Source organism: Rhinoderma darwinii, chromosome 2 (assembly GCF_050947455.1).
Source record: "Rhinoderma darwinii isolate aRhiDar2 chromosome 2, aRhiDar2.hap1, whole genome shotgun sequence".
Lineage (NCBI taxonomy): Eukaryota > Metazoa > Chordata > Amphibia > Anura > Rhinodermatidae > Rhinoderma > Rhinoderma darwinii.
The window spans coordinates 154,670,278-154,692,937 of NC_134688.1; the positions used below are offsets into that span (position 1 = coordinate 154,670,278).

Genomic DNA, 22,660 nt, shown 5'->3' on the forward strand with positions numbered 1-22,660 from the left:
ACATTTAGAAAGAATAAGGTGTCATTATATAAAAGCATAATATGGCTCTTACATTTAACACATTTAATGAGTGTTATCAACTATAAAACAGCTCTCATTAAATGTATTTCCATGCTGAGCGACAACCTTAAAAAGACATATATATATATATATATATATATATATATATATATACAGAAAGGTCATTTTATTTTTATAAGCAGACATCCTCATGCATCTTTAGTGGAGCACAAGCCCACTTTGTAAATAAGGGTTAATATATATATATATATATATATATATATATATATACACTACCATTCAAAAGTTTAGGGTCACTTATTTCCTTATTTTTTAAAGAAAAGCACAGTTTTTTTCAATGAAGATAACATTTAAATTAATCAGAAATACACTGTACACATTGTTAATGTGCTAAATGACTATTCTAGCTGCGAATGTCTGGTTTTTAATGCAATATCTACATAGTTGTATAGAGGCCCATTTACAGCAACCATCACTCCAGTGTTTTAATGGTACATTGTGTTTGCTAACTGTGTTAGAAGGCTAATGGATGATTAGAAAACACTTGAAAACCCTTGTGCAATTATGTTAGCACCGCTGTAAACAGTTTTGCTGTTTAGAGGAGCTATAAAACTGACCTTCCTTTGAGCTAGTTGAGAATCTGGAGCATTACATTTGTGGGTTCGATTAAACTCTCAAAATGGCTAGAAAAAGAGAGCTTTCATGTGAAACTCGACAGTCTATTCATGTTCTTAGAAATAAAGGCTATTCCATGCGAGAAATTGCCGAGAAACTGAAGATTTCCTACAACGATGTGTACTACTCCCTTCAGAGGACAGCACAAACAGGCTCTAACCAGAGTAGAAAGAGAAGTGGGAGGCCCCTCTGCACAACTGAGCAACAAGACAAGTACATTAGAGTCTCTAGTTTGAGAAATAGATGCGTCACAGGTCCTCAACTGGCAGCTTCATTAAATAGTACCCGCAAAACACCAGTGTCAACGTCTACAGTGAAGAGGCGACTCCGGGATGCTGGCCTTCAGGGCAAAGAAAAAGTATATATATACACTACCGTTCAAAAGTTTGGGGTCACCCAGACAATTTTGTGTTTTCCATGAAAACTCACACTTATATTTATCAAATGAGTTGCAAAATGACTAGAAAATATAGTCAAGACATTGACAAGGTTAGAAATAATGATTTTTATTTGAAATAATAATTTTCTCCTTCAAACTTTGCTTTCGTCAAAGAATGCTCCATTTGCAGCAATTACAGCTTTGCAGAACTTTGGCATTCTAGCTGTTAATTTGCTGAGGTAATCGGGAGAAATGTCACCCCATGCTTCCAGAAGGCCCTCCCACAAGTTGGATTGGCTTGATGGGCACTTCTTGCGTACCATACGGTCAAGCTGCTCCCACAACAGCTCTATGGGGTTGAGATCTGGTGACTGCGCTGGCCACTCCATTACAGATAGAATACCAGCTGCCTGCTTCTTCCCTAAATAGTTCTTGCATAATTTGGAGGTGTGCTTTGGGTCATTGTCCCTGTTGTAGGAAGAAATTGTCTCCAATCAAGCTCTGTCCACAGGGTATGGCATGGCGTTGCAAAATGGAGTGATAGCCTTCCTTATTCAAAATCCCTTTTACCTTGTACAAATCTCCCACTTTACCAGCACCAAAGCAACCCCAGACCATCACGTTACCTCCACCATGCTTGAAAGATGGCGTCAGGCACTCTTCCAGCATCTTTTCAGTTGTTCTGCGTCTCACAAATGTTCTTCTGTGTGATCCAAACACCTCAAACTTCAATTCGTCTGTCCATAACACTTTTTTCCAATCTTCCTCTGTCCAATGTCTGTGTGCTTTTGCCCATATTAATCTTTTCCTTTTATTAGACAGTCTCAGATATGGCTTTTTCTTTGCCACTCTGCCCTGAAGGCCAGCATCCCGGAGTCGTCTCTTCACTGTAGACGTTGACACTGGTGTTTTGCGGGTACTATTTAATGAAGCTGCCAGTTGAGGACCTGTGAGGCATCTATTTCTCAACCTAGAGAATCTAATGTACTTGTCTTGTTGTTCAGTTGTGCAGCGGGACCTCCCACTTCTCTTTCTACTCTGGTTAGAGCCTGTTTGTGCTGTCCTCTGAAGGGAGTAGTACACACCGTTGTAGGAAATCTTCAGTTTATTGGCAATTTCTCGCATGGAATAGCCTTCATTTCTAAGAACAAGAATAGACTGTCGAGTTTCACATGAAAGCTCTCTTTTTCTAGCCATTTTGAGAGTTTAATCAAACCCACAAATGTAATGCTCCAGATTCTCAACTAGCTCAAAGGAAGGTCAGTTTTATAGCTCTTCTAAACAGCAAAACTGTTTACAGCGGTGCTAAAATAATTGCACAAGGGTTTCCAAGTGTTTTCTAATCATCCATTAGCCTTCTAACACAGTTAGAAAACACAATGTACCATTAGAATACTGGAGTGATGGTTGCTGTAAATGGGCCTCTATACACCTATGTTGATATTGCCTTAAAAAACAAATGTTTGCAGCTAGAATAGTCATTTAGCACATTAACAATGTATACAGTGTATTTCTGATTAATTTAATGTTATCTTCATTGAAAAAAACTGTGCTTTTCTTTCAAAAATAAGGAAATTTCTAAGTGACCCTAAACTTTTGAACGGTAGTGTATGTATATATATATATATATATATATATATATATATATATATATATATATATATATATATATATATATAATTATATTTAAAGAGAATCTGTCATCTGTTTTCTGGTGGTAGTTTTTGTTTCTTTGGATAGATAATTGCATAGTGATATTAGATTCTGTACACACTTGTTTTGGGGGATCCACTGGATGCTTTATCAGCTATTCTGGTACTTTTAACAAGAGTAGCCCTAACAAAATAAAATTCATTGGGTCCCGTTAGTTGGGATCTATTTAAATGGAAGCCATGACGCTAGTGGGCACATCGATTAGACCCTGTTGGATACTGCGTTGGAGGGTCCATTATTAGCCTCCGTCGCAGATTCCGTCTATTCTTACTGAATAAAATGACGAAGTTAATGATGGAAAACCGACAGAACCCATTAAAGTCTATAGGTTTCCAGTTTTTCAGATCCTCTGTAACGGAACAGAATAATGGCATTCATAGCGCAGATGTGAACAGAGCCCTATGTAGACAAGTAATTTGTGTAATACAGTATTTGTTTTCCCTATGTACTGACTGTCTATAAATGTCTGAGTTCATATTTAGAGGTTTAACCCTTACTGCACCAGGACGCACTGGAACATCCTGTAATGCATTGCTTTAAGTTACTGGGGCGTACCGGTGTGTCCTAGCTAAAAGGACGGGGTGACAGAACTGTGCCATCAACTGTTTATGACAGTTGATCGGCACAGTAAGACAGTAGGGGACCAATCACAGCGGTCCACAGCCGGCGATTGCTGTGATTGGTCAGTCACAGCAGACTGACCAATCACAGCTCCTTTAGAATGCTGTAACGGCAAAGACCGGAGCTAGGCTTCCAATCCGGCCGATTGACCCCTTAGTTGCAGCGATTGCTGCATCTAGGTGGCTTCTAGCCTATCGCAACCATGCGCGCGTATGTCACAGCTGACATCCTGCTCTAATGGCCAGGACCGGAGCTAGGCTCCGATCCAGCCGATTAACCCCTTAGATGCAACGATCGCTGCACCCTAGGTGGTTAGATCGCACCCTATGGTTGCTAATGGCAACCATCGTCACACTCCGGGAGGCGTAGCCTAATAGGCTTGCTGTCAGTGAATAGCTGACAGCTCTAATACACTCTACTATGTAGGTAGTGCAGTGTATTAGAATAGCGTTCAAGGCTTCATGCCTGTCTCCTAGAGGGACAAAAAAAAGTTAAAACAAGTTAATAAATATGTTGTAAAAAAAGTTAAAAAAAAAACAACGTTTCACGTTAAAAACACTATAACAACCTTTTTTCCCATAATGAGTCTTTTATTATAGTAAAAAATGGAAAACATAAAAAAAAGTACACACGTGTCATCACCGCATCCGTAACAACCCGAACTATAAAAATATCACGCTATTTTACCCACACGGTGAACACCGTAAAGAAAAAAACAATTCCAGAATCGCTGTTTTCTAGTCACTACCCCTCCCAAAACAGAATAAAAAAAGTGATCTAAAAGTTGCATGTACCCGAAATTATACTATTAAAAACTACGGCCTATCCCACAAAAAACAAGCTCTCCCACAGCTGGTTTGACGGAAAAATCCAAAATGTATGGCTCTCCGAATATGACGACACAAAAAAAAATTGTTTGAAACAAAAGTGATTTTATTGTGCAGACGCTGCAAAACATAATAAAAACGATATACATATGGTATCACAGCAGAAGAAATTAAAATTGTCATTCACAGCGCATGGCGAACTACCTAAAAAAAAAGAATAAAAAACATCGGAATTGCAGGTTTTTGGTTACCTTGCTTGCCAAAGAATGAAACAAAAAGTGATCAAAAAAATCACATGTGCCCCAAAATGGTACCAATGAAAGTTACAGATTGTCCCGCAACAAATAAGCCCTCACACAGCTCCGGTGGAGAAAAAAATAAAAAACTTCTGTCTCTCAGAATATAGCGAAACAAAATGTGCAGAGCGTTCCAAAAGCGGATAAGATTGGGAACCATTTATCAGTGCGACACCGACCACATATCTATGAAGTATTATTTATTTACCCCATTATTATACCCTCTTATTATGCCCTGATGTACCCCGCACAGATTACGTATGCCCCACATTATAAGCTGAAATACCAGCAAAACCCCAAACAAAACAACCACTAAGCAAAATCTGTGCTCCAAAACCCAAATGGCACTCCCTCCGTTCTGAGCCCTGCAGCGTGCCCAAACAGCAGTTTACGTCCACATATGTGGCATCGCCATACCCAAGAGAACCGGCTTAAAAGTTTGAGGTATTGGTCTTCACTAGCACGAACTGGGCACAACATATTCTGCACTAAAATGGCATATACCTGTGGAAATGTAAAATTTTCACTTTGCACCATCCACTGAGCACTCCTTTCTAATAACAAAAAAAACAAGTTTTGTGGTCAAAATGCTTGAGGGGCACCGTTTCTATTATGGGGGTCACTACTTGGGGGTTTGTTTTACTATTTGACCCTAGAGCCCTGCCATTGTGGGCTAATGCTACGAAAATCACAAAAATAGGCCTCACATGCGCCTTACACTCCTAAACCCTGTCATATACCCAGGCAAATGATAAATGCCTTGAGGGTTGTAGTTTACAAAATGGGGTCACTTCTGAGGGTTTTTACACTCTACTATGATATCTAAGGGAGCTCTGCAAATGGTGCCTGTACACCTGTCCAGCAAAATCTGCGCTCTAAAAGCCAAATGGCGCTCCTTTCATTTTGAGCTCTGCCAAGTGCCCAAACAGCAGTTTAGGGCCACACATGGTGTATTGCCGTACTCGGAAGAAATTGGGTAACAAATTGTGTGTTGTTTTTTCTCCCATTACCCCTTGTAGAAAAAAAATTGGGTGCAAAACTACATATTTTTTGGGGGAAATTATTTTTTTCACTTTCACTGCCTCATTCTAATACAATCTATGAAACACCTGTTGGATCAAAATGCTCACTACACCTCTAGATGATTACCCTGAAGGGCATAGTTTCCAAAATGGAGTCACTTCTCAGGGGCTTCTACTGTACTGGTACCTCAGGGGCTCTTCAAAAGCGACATGGCACCCAAAAAACAATCAACCGTAATCTATATGCCAAGTAGCACTCCTGCCATTCTGAGCCCTGCCGTGTGTCCAAACAGCAGTTTATGACCACTTATGGGGTATTGCCGTACTCAGGTGAAATTGCTTTACAATTCTTGGGGTGCTTTTTCTCCTTTATTCCTTGTGAAAATGAAAAAAAAAAATCAACATTTTAGCGGTCGATTTTAATTTTCACTGCCTAATTCCAAGAAATTCTGCAAAAAAACAGTGGGGTCAAAATGCTCACTATACCGCTAGATAAATTCCACGAGGGGTGTAATTTCCCAAATGGGGTCACTTTGGCGGGGTGTACACTCTTTTGGTTCCTCAGTGGCTTTGCAAATGTGACATGGCGCCAAAAACAATTCCAGCAAAACTTGAGCTCCAAAAGTCAAATGGTGCTCTGTCCATTCTCTGCCCTGCCGTGTGTCCACACAGAAGTTTATTACCACATAAGGGGTATTGCTGTGCTCAGAAGAGTTTGCTTTACAAATGTTAGGGTGATTTTTGTCCTTTATCTATTGTAAAAATGAAAAAATATGAGCTAAATCTACATTTTATTAGAAAAAAACTAATTTAGATTTTAAATTTCATGGCATAATTCCCATAAATTCTGCAAAAAACGTGTGGGGTCAAAATGCTAACTATACCCCTAGAAATATTTCTTGAGGGGTGCAGTTTCCAAAATTCACTTTTGGGGGGTTTCCGCTGTTTTAGTTCCTCCAGGGCATTGTAAACTTGACATGGCACTGAAAACTATTCCAGCAAAATCTGCTCTCCAAAATCGAAATGGTGCTCCTTCCCTTGTGAGCCCTGCTGTGGATCCAAATAGCAATTTATTACTACACATGTGGGATTGCCGTAATCAGGAGAAGATGCTTTACAAATGTTGGGGTGCTTTTTCTCATTTATTCCTTGTAAAAATGAAAAATTTCTATGTTTTTTTAGAAAAAAGTTTATTTTCATTTTTACAGACTAATTCTAATAAGTTTAGTAAAGAAACTGTGGGGTCAAAATGCTAACTATACCTCTAGATACATTTCTTGAGGGGTGTAGTTTCCAAAATGGGGTTACTTTTTGGGGGTTTCCACTGTTTTGGCACCACAAGACCTCTTCTAACCTGACATGGTGCCTAAAATATATTCTAAAAAAAGCGGCTCCAAAATCCACTAGGTTCTCCTTTGCTTCTGAGGCCTGTGCTTCAGTCCAGTAGCACACTAGGGCCACATGTGGGATATTTCTAAAAACTGCAGAATCTGGGCAATAAATATTGAGTTGCATTTCTCCGTTAAAACTTTCTGTGTTAAAGAAAAAAATGTATTATCAATGAATTTTGGCAAAAAAAATTAAAATTTAAAATTTCCCTTCTACATTGCTTTCATTCCTGTGAAACACCTAAATGGTTAAGAAACTTTCTGAATGCTGTTTTGAATGCTTTGAGGGGTCTAGTTTTTAAAATGGGTTGATTTATGGGGAATTTCTAATATACAAGGCCCTCAAAGCCACTTCAGAACTGAACTGGTCTTTAAAAAAATAGCCTTTTGAAATTTTCTTTAAATTGTGAGAAATTGCTGCTAAAGTTCTAAGCCTTGTAACATCCTAGAAAAATAAAAGGACCTTTAAAAAAAGATGCAAACATAAAGTAGACATATGGGAAATGTTAACTAGTAACTATTTTGTGTGGTATTACTATCTGTCTTACAAGCAAATACATTTACATTTAGAAAAATGCTAATTTTTGCAAATTGTCTCTGAATTTTGGGGTTTTTCACAAATAAACACAGAATATATCGACCAAATTTTACCAATAACATAAAGTACATTGTGTCATGAGAAAACAATCTCAGAATCACTTGGATAGGTAAAAGCATTCCAGAGTTATTACCATATTAAGTGACACTTGCCAGATTTGAAAATATTGGCTGTGTCCTTAAGGCCAAAACAAGCTGTGTCCTTAAGGGGTTAAGGAAGCAATGCCCAGCGTTGTCATGTGACTGTCAGCAGCCAATGATTGTGAGGCTGTAATGAGAGAGTAGAAGAGAGAACCAGCAAAAAAACAACCAACCACAATTAAGGCTGATTTTGTCTGACTTGCCTATAGGGTCTATTAAAAACGGTTGATTAAAAAATAACTTACCGGTTGAAGACGCGAAACAAGGACTGCACATCCACAATGTTAATCAATGAACATGAGGTTCTTAGTTAACATTTTGATTATATTGTATAAGTCCACTTGCCACTTCACGGCGACCTCCGATAAGTGGGTTCCTACTCTATTGGTTGCTGCACCGCATGGCCGGGCACCTGCCACCGCATTACTGCACCTGCAGAGGGTGAAACCCAGAAGCACCCCTGCTGCTTGGCCACCTTGGCTCTGGGCCACGTCCCCCACAAGTGCAGCACAACCGCAACAGACACCAGCACACAACACCACAACAAGTGAAAAGATGGAATGAACTCACCTTTAGATGTGCCCCTAGTGGCCAACTGAGAGCTCAAGGACAGTGTCACAAACACTACTCCTGGCACACGTGACTTGGATGCTACTTTAAAGGGGAACTCTGCTTGTCCACTCTCACTCTTACACACACCTATCGCAACAGGCTAACAATAAGTTAAGCACACCCCAAAACCAGTTCACACATCCACACAAAACGCTGCTACCACTTGCCATATTAGGCCAACAAGGTAACGCACACAGGCACACACTGAATCTAAATAGCATTCAACAGGTTATGATTTTCCTCTTCGAGGTTGTGGGTAGGTTTAGAGCAGCAAGGAACAAACTTATTAATTTTAAGGTTTAATATACGAAAGTACGGTGCTTACAGAAAAAGTTACAAAAATTATGTAAATAATACGACATACATATAAGTAAAACAGTTACAAAATAAAAGGGAATAAAGTAAAGAATAACTGACCTCTTATGTATTTGATAGGTTAGAGATCCCGCTGAGGAAAACAGCTTGAAGGTGGACAGAACTGCAAAGTGGTCGCATCTCCTGTGGCCTGACACTGTGTATTTCTTGGTATGCCATTATAAAGGGTCCAAACAATACCCCTCACCCCTCTTTCTGGTCAGGTGGAAGGAGGATGGCTAATAACATGCAAAGCAGGGAAAGTTTCCGGACACAATTCTAATAGGTCATAACTCCCTATATGAATCTCGTAGCGAGATAATATGTCCGACAAGTTCCCGGGCATATATTTACTAACCTTGGCATATCAAACATGACTATGAAATATTAATAATTTTAACCAACATTCAGTTCTGGGGTTTCTCATGGCCGAGAATCCCTGCGCTTGAGACCCAAGGAGCGTCTGTGTTCCTAGATATATACCTAGCTGGGTTATATACAAGATGAATTGTGACAGGGAGGGCTTTGAAGGATCATATTTATTTTGGCCCATACAGCCATTTCTGTAGACATGTGGGTACACGAGTCTGGCTGTCTGGCTTCCAAAGTATTGATTCTATTAGCCCCACAGTGACAAATTTGGTCCTTGTGTTGACATGCAAACTAATTTGATTATGTATATCCTGATTATCCCCCACAGTCAGGGAGATTTACCTGCTGCATGGGCTTTAAAACATAACTCATGACACCTCTCCCTTTTATAGATGGCATGGGAGATTGATTCACAACCTAAAATTTAAGAATATTACATCCCCCAAAGACTGGTTTATCACAAACAGAAACACTTATGAGGTCATTCCTTAATTAAAATCAGCTGGGTTAAAAGCATGGAGTGCTGGTACCAGAAATTGCAAAAAAGGGAAAGACCCTATAAATATACTGGTTGAAGAGGAGAAACGGTGGGACCCACTTATCGAAGGTCACCGTGAAGTGGCAAGTGGGCTTATACAATTTCAACAAAGTGTTAAGTAAGAACCTCATATTCATGTTCGTTGATCAATATTGTGGATGTGCGGTCCTTGTTTCTCCTCTTTAGGGGGGATTCACACGAGCGTGTATTCGGTCCGTGCGGGCCGCGTGATTTTCAATACAAGTCTATGGGGCAGTACAGACAGTCCGTGCTTTTTGCGCAGCGTTTGTCTGCTGCGCAAAAAGCGCGACAGGTTCAATAACTCTGCGTATTTCGCGCATCACGCACCCATTGAAGTCAATGGGTGCATGAAAATCACGCGCACCACGCGGAAGCACTTCCGTGGGACGAGCGTGATTCGCGCAACAGCAGTGAAAAGGATGAATGAAAACAGAAAAGCACCACGTGCTTTTCTGTTTCCGAACATCCAAACGGAGTGTCTTTGCGATGAGCGAAGCCGGACAAGCGAACCGAACTTCACCGGGTTCGGCCGAACTCGTTTTGGCCGAACCCGGCAAAAAAATTATCGGTACGCGACGTCAGGAGATAGTCACTGTCCATGGTGCTGAAAGAGTTAAACTGTTTCAGCACCATGGACCGTGACTTCCGATCCCAATATACATGAACCTGTAGAAAAAAAAACGAAGTTCTGACTTACCGCTAACTCCCGGCTTCTTCCTCCAGTCTGACCTCCCGGGATGACAATTAAGTCCAAGTGACAGCTCCAGCCAATCACAGGCCAAGCACAGGCTGCAGCGGTCACATGGACTGGCGCGTCATCCAGGGAGGTGGGGCCCGATGTCGAGAGGCGCGTCACCAAGGACGCGTCACCAAGGACGCGTCACCAAGGCAACGGCCGGGAAGTTCTCGGTAAGTACAAACTTTTTCTTTTTTTTCAACAGGTTTTTCGATATTGTGTTCAGCATTCACTGTCGAGGGTGCTGAAAGAGTTAGCTCTTTCAGCACCTTGGACAGTGACGGGCGTCGACTAGCCTCATCTCTATGATGGCGGCTGCGCGAAAATCACGCAGCCGCGCATCAGACACGCATGACACACGCAGCTGTCAAATGGTTTTTGCGCGCGCAAAACGCAGCGTTGTTTGCGCGCGCAAAAACGCAACGTTCCTGTGTATCTGCCCTTAACCAGTATATTTAAAAATATATATTTTCTAGACCTTAGTGATGTTAAATTCTACAGTATGTGTGTAATGGTAACAAAGATTATGATATAATTAAAAGTTAACATGGATAGATTTTGTACAGATTTATAGTGGCCCTCTGCTAGAGATATTAATAATCTCTTTTCCTTTACATTACACAGGGCCATAAGTTATAATTACTAAATAGAATCACAACTGTTGCGTGTGACAGAACTTCTTTAAAGGAGTTACATGGGCCATAAATTAGATTAACTTCCACAATCCTACAGGTAATCAATAGTAAATCAACTTGCTATTGTGGATAATGGAAAAACACACCCAATTTCTAGGGCGCACAAATTGGAATTAAGACATCATGCCAGATTACAGAAAGCACAGAATGAGTCAACAAAACAACTGTGTATGACCTTTGATATCAAATACATAACCTTTGTCCGGCACATGTACGTTAGAGAAAACATGCAAATAACAAGAAAAGCTATGGCATAGAACAAAGCCACTACTGAATAATCTTGACACATAATAATACTCAGAATACAGATAATAAAAATCACCAAATAATTTAGAAATAATATAAAGTTAGGTGAAGCGAAAAAAAGCAAATGGAGAATCAGTTCAGTGTGTTGTCTTCAGTGATCTATCCTCTTAGTTTCCCTGTTTTGTCTTTTTCAGATTTTTATCTAAAGGATTATTTTTTTTCTGCCTATTGTTGATTTTAACAATTTGCCGTTCTCAGGTTCATCTGTTCCCTTTTGACATTTCACTCTGATTAAAGCAATATTATCAGCACTCTCCTATTATTGCATAACCTTGATTTTTGGGATGCAAATCTGAACTGGATGCTTTGTCAACTAATCCACCTATCAAAACTTTTCACAAGATGTTGCATAACTCCGTACCATGCAACACTTCCCATGTAAAATTTTATTTATCTCATAAATGCAGAACTCATGATTCTTTTTTGTACTTTTAATGAAAAAAAATGTTATTTGCTAATTGTAAAGGATCTGCCAGACATAGCTTCTGTGTCGACGCCCGTGATTAATCAGTCTGCATATGCTCCTAGGTCTGATAGAGAGACTCCATCAGCTACCACTCAGTCTGGTAGGCTGAGGAGTGGGAGAACCTATCACAGCCTGGCCAGACGGAGCTAACTCCCACCCTCTGACTATTTATACCTTCATTTCCTGCTCTTCCTTGCCTGTGATTCTGTCTGGTTTCCTGGCTCTGCTGTTCCTGCTAGTACTATTGACCTCTGCTTCAAATTGACCCTGGCTTTACTGACTATTCTCCTGCTCTGTGTTTGGTACCTCGTACACTCCTGGTTTGACTCGGCTCGTTCACTACTCTTGTTTCTCACAGTGTTGCCTTGGGCAACTGCCCCATTTCCCGTAGCTTCTGTGTACCCTTGTCTGTTTGTCTCTCGTGCACGTATTGAGCGTAGGGACCGTCGCCCAGTTGTACGCCGTCGCCTAGGACGGGTCGTGCAAGTAGGCAGGGACTGAGTGGCGGGTAGATTAGGGCTCACCTGTCTGTCTCCTTACCCCGTCATTACACTAATAAGCTGATAAGTGTGGCACTATATTTATCATGGATAATGATTTTTAACAAGACTCCAACTTCCTGCACAACTCAATGACACATACTGTATGTTTTGTTACTTCCCAGTCCAACAAGATCCATTAATTGAATTCTTACTAAGGCTTTAAATCCAATGAAGAATAATTTGAAAAGGATGCAGCTATTGTTGGCCTTGTCGACTCAGCATTGTTTTTGTTTTACTACATTTGCACAATAATAATGGAAGGAGCAAATCTAGTAATAAGTCAAGTAAATGAGGCAGCAAATCATGATGAAGTCATTATTAGGGGGACTTTAACTACCCTGATATAAATTTGGACTGAAGGTTTTTGACACTTATTAAAGCTAATTACCTTTTACAACTAATGCTGGACCCAACAAGAGGGTGGGCACTTGTAGACCTTTTTTAATCCATTAGATCAGACAGAATATCAAAGTACAGGTTGGGGGGGGGGGGGTCATCTGGGGAATAATGATCACAACGTGACAAATTTTCATTTATCCTTCTATACAATGTTTATAAGAGGAGCTCCAAAACCACTAAACTTCAGAAAGGCCAATCAAAAATAAAAAAGCTATATCTCTTTGAATGAGACGATGGAAAAACTTAAAAAATAGCTTGGTCATCAAGGTTTAAAATAGGCTGTGACTCCTGAGGGTGCATCCTCAGGAGTCACAGACGATTTATTAATTGAATTCCATATATCTGGGCAGTACTATCTATTTACTGTGTAGCTTAATCCGGTTAATATGTCACAATCAAGAGTATTTGCTGGACAGCACTAAACACTGCTTTATCGTGTCTCCCGGCGTGCGAACAACACGGATATCTGGCCGCGCATGCTCCAGGAGAAAGCTGAGTCTAAGAAGGCTTTGTCCCGCTCATGTTTCGGCGTCATCGGGGCTATCAGCCAGTCACTGTACGAGACGTCATGCATGACGTCCCTAACCAGCACCCGCCCCCCCTGTCAACAAGGCGCCAGACATCTTAGCGTCCTAAGTTACTAAGGGAACAAAAGCGGCCATTAATTCTTTAGCGGCCATAAAACAGCTAATGCTCTGCCTGGGGACTCCTGTACTGCTTCCAACATCACTGTCCAAATATGGACAGTGACTTTGGGAGAAGTGATGTAGTACCCAGGAAGAGCATCAGCTGATGCTCTGCTCGGGGACTCCAGCGATATGAAACTCCTGAAGTCACTGACCAAATGTCGGGAGCTAGCTGATGCTCTGCTCGGGGATTCCAGCAATAGTCAATGTGACAGCCCCTTGCGGTCATGCCATTGATAATACGCCGACAAGAACAGCACAGAAAGCAAGCCCTCAGTCACGTGGGGCTATGTCGACGCGTCATCAATATTAGAAAAGCTACAGGACTTCCGGAACAATTCACCGGGTTTGAACTGCACGATTTAGTACCGAATTTTTAATTAAAGTACATTAGTAAGTGACTTCTTTTTACATAAAAATATTAATGCAATGCAATTTTTGGTCCCAAGATAACCACTTTATCTCCTTAAGAACACGGCCAATTTTGGCCTTGAGGAGAGAACAATTTTTTTTATATTTCCCTCTTTGTTCAGAACTTTTTTATTTTTATTTTTTGTACGACTTCGTTGTATGAGACTTTGTTTTTTGCGGGACGAGTTGTACTTTATGTAGGTACCATTTTGTGGTACAAATACATTATCATTTCATTTATATAAATTTTCATTTTGGTGAAAATGCAGAAAAAAAAGCAGTTCCGCTGCAGTTTTAATATTTTTTTTTACACCATACTTCGATCATCATAAATAATGTTATACATTTGTAGTACAGGTTATTACGGTCGTGGCAATACCAAATATGTCTATATGTTTTCATGTTTTGGGACTTATATTTGAAAAAGTTTATTTATTATAAAAAAAAATATTTCTGTGTATTTTTTATTTTTATTTATCATTAATTTTTTTTGCATTCATTTTACTTTTTTATTAATCCCATAAAGGGATTTTTCATTTTAATTTTGATTTTTTAAATGTAATGTACTGGCATATATCTATATGCCAGTACATTAGCCTGTGTACTGATTCTACACAGGCAGTTGTTAGGGCATACCTCAGTATGCCCTAACAACAGGAAATATATTCAGACAGCCCTGGGTCCTTCAATGTACCCTGGGCTGTCTGGCCATTCAAGTTATGGGCTTTGGTCGCATCACAGAGATTTTCTGTGACGCAATCAAAGGGCAGTCCCCCCTCGTTGATCGCCGCTTTTATCGCGCCATTCAAGGGGTTAATGGCAGAGAGAAGATGTTTCTCTTCTCTCCGCCATTAGAGCGGGGCCGTAGTGTATTACAGCCATTGCCCCGCTCTCGATCGCGCTCAGAGACGGCTGTCACACAGGACGAGAATGCACATCCTAATGCGTGAAGTCCCCGCCGCTCAGGACGAGCATTCTCATCCTGTGTCGGCAACCAGTGAATGACCAGCTACATTTTTCAGTTTTTACCTCTCTGCCTTTCAGCAGCCATAACTTTTTTATTTTTCATTGACGTGGCCGTATTGGGCCTTGTTTTATGCGTGAGCAATTGTATTATTTTGTTTCACAGTTTGTTTCAGGTTATTACGGTCGTTTAGATACCTAATATGTGTAGGTTTTTTGTTTTAATTTAATGTAGGGGCAATAAGATATATTTTATGCTAAATAATTACTTTTTTTGGGCCTTTTTTTTTTGTCACTTTGTTGTTGTTTTTTAAAATCCCATTAAGGGATAACTTTATTTATAACTCTGTTTTTTATTTATAATGTATTAGCATACACTTGTATGTTAATACATTGCACTGTGTCACTGTGACACAGGTAGCTGTTAGGGCAGCACATAGTGTGCCATAACAGCAGGCAAACTGAACAGACAGCCCTGTGCTTTCTAGGTCCCAGGGCTGACTGCATAGGGATTCCCCGGTCTTTAATTACATCACTGTGTTTCTGGTGATGTGATGAAAGAGGGGAGTTCGCTTTGATCTTGCCGCGGTCACAGACTACAGCAATCAAAGGGTTAAACAGTTGGGATCCGAATGTTTGCTGACCCCAGCTGTATTTAGCAGGCTGCTCTAAGATCAGGAGCTGTAAGTTACAGCTCCTGCTTAGAGGATGAGCGCTCACAGGAGCGCTCATCAGCCTCTTCTACAGCGACGCCAAAAGACATCGCTGTAGATGAAGCACCTGCACCGCCTGCCGTCAAAAGACGGTGGGTGGTCGTTAAGGAGTTAAGAAGATCTACTGTTATTGTTTTTGCAATATTCAGGCAAAGAAATGGTTCAAAGACAGTATTTCATAATAACATTATCTGATTATGTTTTTGATGAATATTCCAGTAGACTAGTGTTTCTTAACATTTCTAAGCCAAATGGCCCATGGTCAAGGTAATTTAAATGAAGTATCCCTAAGGCTAGAATCTGTCATAATTGTGAATGCAATTGCTCAGATAACAGCATATTACTCAGTGCTGCACATATTAGTAATGCACTGCTTCTATTAATATCTGATGCCCCCCTGTCTAATATTTTAAGTGTGTGTGCGTTGATGCCTTTTTATTTCTTAGTCAAAACATTACAGTAACAATATGCCCAGTACAGTTCCCAGAACATTAAACCCAAGCCACAATGATCCAAAATATTTCCATCCTGCTCAAATACTGTAGTGCTCATGTAACTCCAGCTACAGTGTTCTCAGAATATCTCCGATCACAATGCCAGTGACAGTACATTAAATATGACAACCACAGTACCCTTAGTATATTGCTAGCCATCAACCCACTAACCAAAATTCCACAGAATGAAAAACCTGCCTTTGGCCCCATACCCACTCTACTTTGTAACTTACTTTGAAGGACCAATCAGAGGCCACTGATAGTATTTTCATGGGCACAGAGGAAGGTTCAATCTGAGAAATTTCTGGCAGATCACTTCTATCATGGCAGAAGGATGATTGGGGGACACTGTATGTACTCTAAGCTGCAGATTAAAAACTGTTCCATAACGCTACTCACTGTACCTATAGCTAAATAATTCAAGTTACACCTGTCATAGTATAAAGAGAATGTGCAAGGAATAGGTATTGATCAGATAAAATACATATATATTTTATTGTATAAACTTCAGTTCACATTTCATATAATTTTATAATCTACATAAGGGCCTTATTCTTCAAAGCTGTCTAACAGAACAATTGGCATTATTGCTTATAACGACCAAATCTCAGCTTTAATGTTTCCAGAGCAGTTCAAAGGGGTAGTCTTACAAAGACAAACCCTTTTTAAATATAAGCAGGTGTCTGATTCGCTTGGCAATCAGCTGTTGGCCATGGCCAACCAAATGTAACACTATATACCAGCCACTGAAATGAATGGCCACCATGTAAGGCATGCATATAAGCAGGAACTGTTGTGATGAGACAACCCCTTTTAGAAATTAAAGCCAAACTCTGATTGGTTGTTAGGGGGAACAAGATAATTACTTAAATCACCATTCCTGCTAATTTCTTATTTTTTTCTTTTTTTAGGAGGATGCCCTTCTTGGACACAATGATCATCTCTATTGTCTTCTTAATATATTTTCTTCTTAATTTATCATCAGTAAACTCAGCATCTGAATCCTTACGGTTGGGATCATGTAAGGATGTATGTTCATGTGAAGAAAAGGATGGTTCTTTATTAATGAATTGTGAAGAAAAGGATATCACAACATTGTCAGAGATAGACGCACCTCCATCTCAATACTTAGAAATTAATCTTTTGAACAATGGACTATACAAACTACATGTGAATGAGTTTTCAGATTTCAGTCACTTAATATCTCTACACCTTGGCTTTAATAATATTGTGGAGATTGAACCTGGGGCTTTCAATGACCTCCGTATGCTTAAGAAACTGCATATTAATCACAACTCATTGGAAATACTGCGAGAAAACACTTTTTTGGGACTAGAGAACTTAGAATTTCTTCAATCAGACAATAATTTTATCACTACAATTGAAGCAAACACATTTAGCAAACTTAACAGATTGAAAGTCCTCATCCTAAATGATAACGCTATTAATTTCTTACCTGCAAATATTTTTCGTTTTGTACCCTTGACACACTTGGACCTAAGAGGAAACCAGTTACAAAATCTTCCTTATGTTGGATTTTTAGAACATATTGGAAGAATTATTGAGCTTCAATTAGATGATAATAGATGGGTGTGCAACTGTGACTTATTACAACTAAAAATATGGCTTGAGAATATGCCTCGTCAATCTACAATAGGTGATGTTGTCTGCTTTAGTCCTGCTGATTTAAAAGGTGTTATCCTTCGAAAATTAAAAAAAGAAATGTTCTGTATCACAACTCCTAGCAGCGATCTTGAAGAACCTTCAGTACCTTTGTCTTTGTTAGGTACAGCATCAATAAATGATGGCCGTTTACCAACAAAGATAACTTCACTTCAAAAAAATCCAACCAAGGAATCATTTGTTCTCACAAAAGCAACTACTTTTCTTCCAAGTTTCTACTGCCCAATCCCATGCCATTGTTCTAGTTATAGTATTTCAGGGACTTTGATTCACTGTCAAGAACGAAATATTGAAAGCATGTCTGACCTAGAACCTCCACCACTAAATCCAAGGAAGTTAATTTTGGCTGGAAACATTATCCATAGGATTTATAAATCAGATTTTACAGAATATGGCACCTTAGAAATGCTTCATCTAGGTAATAATAAGATTGAAATGATTCAGGAACAATCCTTTCAAAATTTGACCAGGTTACAAAAATTGTATTTAAATGGAAATAATTTGAGAAGTTTAAACTCTGGCACATTCATTGGATTGTTGGACATTGAATACTTGTATTTGGAATACAATTCCATAAATGAAATCTCAACAGGAACCTTTTCTAAAATGCCAAAACTTAAGGTGCTTTATTTAAATAACAACCTCCTGAAAACATTACCAGAACACATATTTTCTGGAGTTCCATTAACAAAACTCATTATTAAATCTAATCATTTTATGAATATTCCTATAAGGAAGGTCTTGGAGGAGCTGACTTTGTTGACACAAATTGATATACAAGAAAATCCTTGGGACTGTACGTGTAATTTAACTGATCTTCAGAAGTGGATACAAATGCACAAAATGACCATTATAAGTGATGTTTTTTGTCAGTCCCCTAAAGAACTAGCAAAGATTGAGCTTAAAACCCTCGACAAAGAAGACCTGTGTCCTGAATTAAAAAATTACCAAGTATTGCCAACACAATTGAGTTTGAATAATCTTACACCAGCATTAACAACTACTAGTAAAGTTGATAACATATTAAAATCCCTTTCGGATTATATACCACTCTCTGTTTTAATACTTGGGCTATTAATCATCTTAATCACTGCTGTGTTGTGTTCTGCTGGAATAATAGTTCTTGCCCTGCATAGGAAACGTAGACACAAAAAGAAACAGGAAAATGGACAAGTTAGAGAAAACAGCCCTGTTCATATCCAGTACAGTATGTACGGCCATAAAACAACACATCACATGACCGAAAGACCAGGATCGGTTCTTTGTGAGCAAAGGATATCAAATCCAGTTGTTCAAGTTTATCAAACTCCCCCATTTACACCAAAACATGTAGATCAAAGCCAGGAGGAAGAAATTGATCTCAGTGACCCAAAAAAAATAACTAGTAGTCTCATAGAAAAGGAAAATAATTCACTGCAAGCTACTTCAAATATAAAGTTCACTGATCCATCAGCAGAGTTTGTGTCTTTTCAGGATGCGAGTTATCTGTATAGAAACCTCATTGAAAAAGAAAGACAAATGCAACAGCTTGGCATTGCTGAGTATCTGAGAAAAAATATTGCTCATTTGCAACCAGATATAGAGAGCCGTTATCCTGGAACTCGTGAAGAGGTAAAATTGATGGAAACACTTATGTACACAAGGCCAAGGAAAGTACTGGTAGAACAAACCAAAAATGAATATTTTGAGCTCAAAGCCAATCTCCATTCAGAACCTGACTACCTTGAAGTTCTGGAACAACATACATAACCTATTGATCTTTACAATATAGAACATTTGACATTAAATAGTGAACTTGAACATGACCGCTATGGTAATATGAAGTGCCTCACTGAACTGTCTTAAAAACAGAAACTCAGGGATATGTGGATTTCTGGAGATGTATTTGTGTTTTAAATATTGTATGCTATAAGTTTTTGTAAATATATAAATATATTGTTAATATAATGTGCATTAAATGTTATTTATACTTTATAAAAAGAAAATATAATTTAAAAAACATTAACAATTGATCATTGATTACATTGCCATAATAGTTAGCATTATGCAAATAAAAGTAGAAATACCAAAACATCTATATAAAAGCCTTTTCAGAGTGGATTAAATGTGTGCCCCCCCCCCCCCCATTATCTTATTCCTTTATTTAGTTAAAGCATTTAAAGTTACAGACTTGCTAACATAAAATGTCCGGTCTGTGCCCTGAAAACACCTCCTACTCCTTTCCAATGATGGCTCTGTTTCACAAGGAACTCTGAAACTCATAGCTACCTTACAGTCCCTGGAACGTTATTGTCAGAACACAGGAACATAATTATTTTTAACCTTGTAACTCCAACCTCTAATAACAACCTAAAATGTTTTTGCAAACATTTTTATCTTCTTACAGTCAGTTGCCTCAAAGTCAGTGGTACCCTTTAGCCTTTTTTTCTGCCAAAAGGTGAATAGCAAATAAACACCGTACCACACTCCAAGAAAGTAGGAAAGTACAGATATGGGCTACATATATGTGTGTCAATTATGCCCCCGCCCTCCTAAAGTCAGGGAAGGGTATCATCTAAAGCAAAGTTGTAACCTTGCCTCATGGATTGCACATGTTTGCCAACAGTTGCTTGCAAGTAAAGCTGAGTATGGCCAATTGGAGCTGAAGGGGCACGTCACTCAAAAGAGTTTACAAACCCTTTGTTCTAAAGATCAGTGGGTTCCTCAGTACCCAGAGCCCTGACACTCTATTGACCAGTCTCTACTAAGACAGGTCAGAACATAGGAGTTGTGTGCACATAGGTGTTCATTGCTTTTCATATTCATCTGGCGCAGATGAGTTTGCCATTTGTCACCATGAGTTGTGATATTACAATGTAGTTTTAGGTGATTATTTCTTCAAAGTCATACATTTCGCCCTTTTTACATACCCTTGTTTGCCCCATGTGATGTGCAGTAGATTACCTCAAATAGAATTTTTACATCTAAAAATTTAAAGTACAGTCTGTAAATGAGGAAATTAACTGACATTTTTAGAGCACTTTTATAATATAACTTTTGTGACTTGCTCCTGCAACAAACACTCCTACAAACACCTATCTCGCAAATGATTTAAGAAAGATATACATATAGACTTAGCTGTGTGCAGTTTGTTTGTATATTTGTACATATTTTATATAGTCCTTGATTTATTGTATGCACTAAAAATGGTTATATTATTAACATTAAGCTTTTTGATTGTACAATAATATATTCCCATGTGTAAATTCCATACCTTGTATTGAATTAGTCACGTTTAACTCTGAGTCTTGACATGGACATTTCGTTTTCAGAAAGCATAAATATTTTCATGTCAATGTTAGTTGTAAGCTTATATACTTACCCACTACTTTTAAGATGTCACAAAACAGCCAAACTCTTGAGATGAATTGCAGTGTCATGCACTAAAGCTTTATTTTGCAGCAAACGTTAAACAGGTTCTTTGAAACTATTTATTGTCTGTTTTATACATTTTCTCACAAATATATTGTATTTGAGTGCCTTTACAAAACTAAGAATAAATTAGTTCTACATAATAAAATCAATTCTTTATCTCCTTTATACTTTATAACTTAGTAGCATAATTTAGCTAATAATTTAACTGGTTTAAAATTAGAGAGTGATGAATAAAATCTTAAAATTATAATTGTTACATTTTAAATGTGGATGTTACTTTGACACATTCCACCTACCTAAACATTGTTGCAGACCACGTACACCCCTCCATGGCAAGTATGGCATTCTCTATTAGCAGTAGCCTCTTTCAGTAGGATAATGCTCCCTGCCATGCTGATTTTTTTTTCAGGAATGGTTTGAGGAACATGACAAAGAGTTCACGGTTTTGACTTGGCATCCAAATTCCCCAGATCTCCATTCGATTGAACATCTGTGGAATGTGCTGGGGAAAAAAGTCTGATCCAGGGAGGCCACACCTTGCAACTTCCAGGGCTTAATGCAGCGGTCCTCAACCTTTTTTTCACCAAGGACCAGTTTCATGGCAGAAAATTTTTCCAAGGACCGGTGGGCGTTTGTGTGTGCTTGGGGGGTTTGGGTCAGTTCAAACGATGCGTAAATACTGCAGATTTTCCACAACGGAATTCGCAGCATTGAACAGTAGCAGCAAAGTGGATGAGATAGAACAAATCTCATCCACACGCTAAGCGGAAGAACCACTCAGAAATTTACATGCGGTGCAGAGTTTTATTCCGCAGCATGATGATTGTATTTACGCAAATGCTGTTTATTTGTTGCAGGTTTTCCCCATTTAATTCAAAACACACAACAAATAGCAGTTGTTGCGTTTATTACAGCGATTCCCCTGCAAAAAATGCAACTCAGAAAAAACAAACCATCAAAAAAAGTTATACTTAGGCCTGAATTACACGAGCGTGTGGATTTTGCGCACCCAAAAAACGTGTCGTTTTGCGTGCGCAAAAGGCACATAACAGCTCCGTGTGTCATCAGCGTATAATGCGCGGCTGCGATATTTTCGCGCAGCCGCCATCATTATGACACTCTGTTTGGATGTTTGTAAACAGAAAAGCACGTGGTGCTTTTCTGTTTGCATTCAGAGTTTGACAGCTGTTGCGCGAATCACGCAGTTCGTGCGGCATGCGTGGTTTTCACGCACCCATTGACTTCAATGGGTGCGTGATGCGCGAAAAACGGTGAAATATAGAACATGTCGTGAGTTTTACGCAGCGGACTCACGCTGCGCAAAACTCACGGACTGTCTGCACTGCCCCATAGACTTGTATAGGTCTGTGCGACACGCGTGAAAAGCACGCGCGTCGCACGGACGTATATCACGCTCATGTAAACGAGGCCTTACCCAGAAGTCTGTGTTTCTTCCACCAGGCTGGCCTAAATGGGATGATGTTTCATCCCATGTGACTGCTCCAGCAGCATTCACATGGGATGAAACGTCATCCCAGGAGGCCGGCCTGGATGACATTAGAAGGGCGGCCCCCT

The 22,660-nt window shown here is 39.3% G+C and overlaps 1 protein-coding gene across 1 annotated transcript in view; it reads left to right on the forward strand.

Moving 5' to 3' along the window:
• SLITRK6 (SLIT and NTRK like family member 6) overlaps positions 1–21,123 on the forward strand; it is a 56,744-nt gene extending 35,621 nt beyond the window's left edge. The window contains exon 2 of the mRNA XM_075850268.1: positions 16,900–21,123. Coding sequence (XP_075706383.1) covers positions 16,904–19,420 — 2,517 coding nt within the window. The 5' untranslated portion in view covers positions 16,900–16,903 and the 3' untranslated portion in view covers positions 19,421–21,123. The remainder of the gene's footprint in view (positions 1–16,899) is intronic.
• The last annotated feature ends 1,537 nt before the right edge of the window (positions 21,124–22,660 follow it).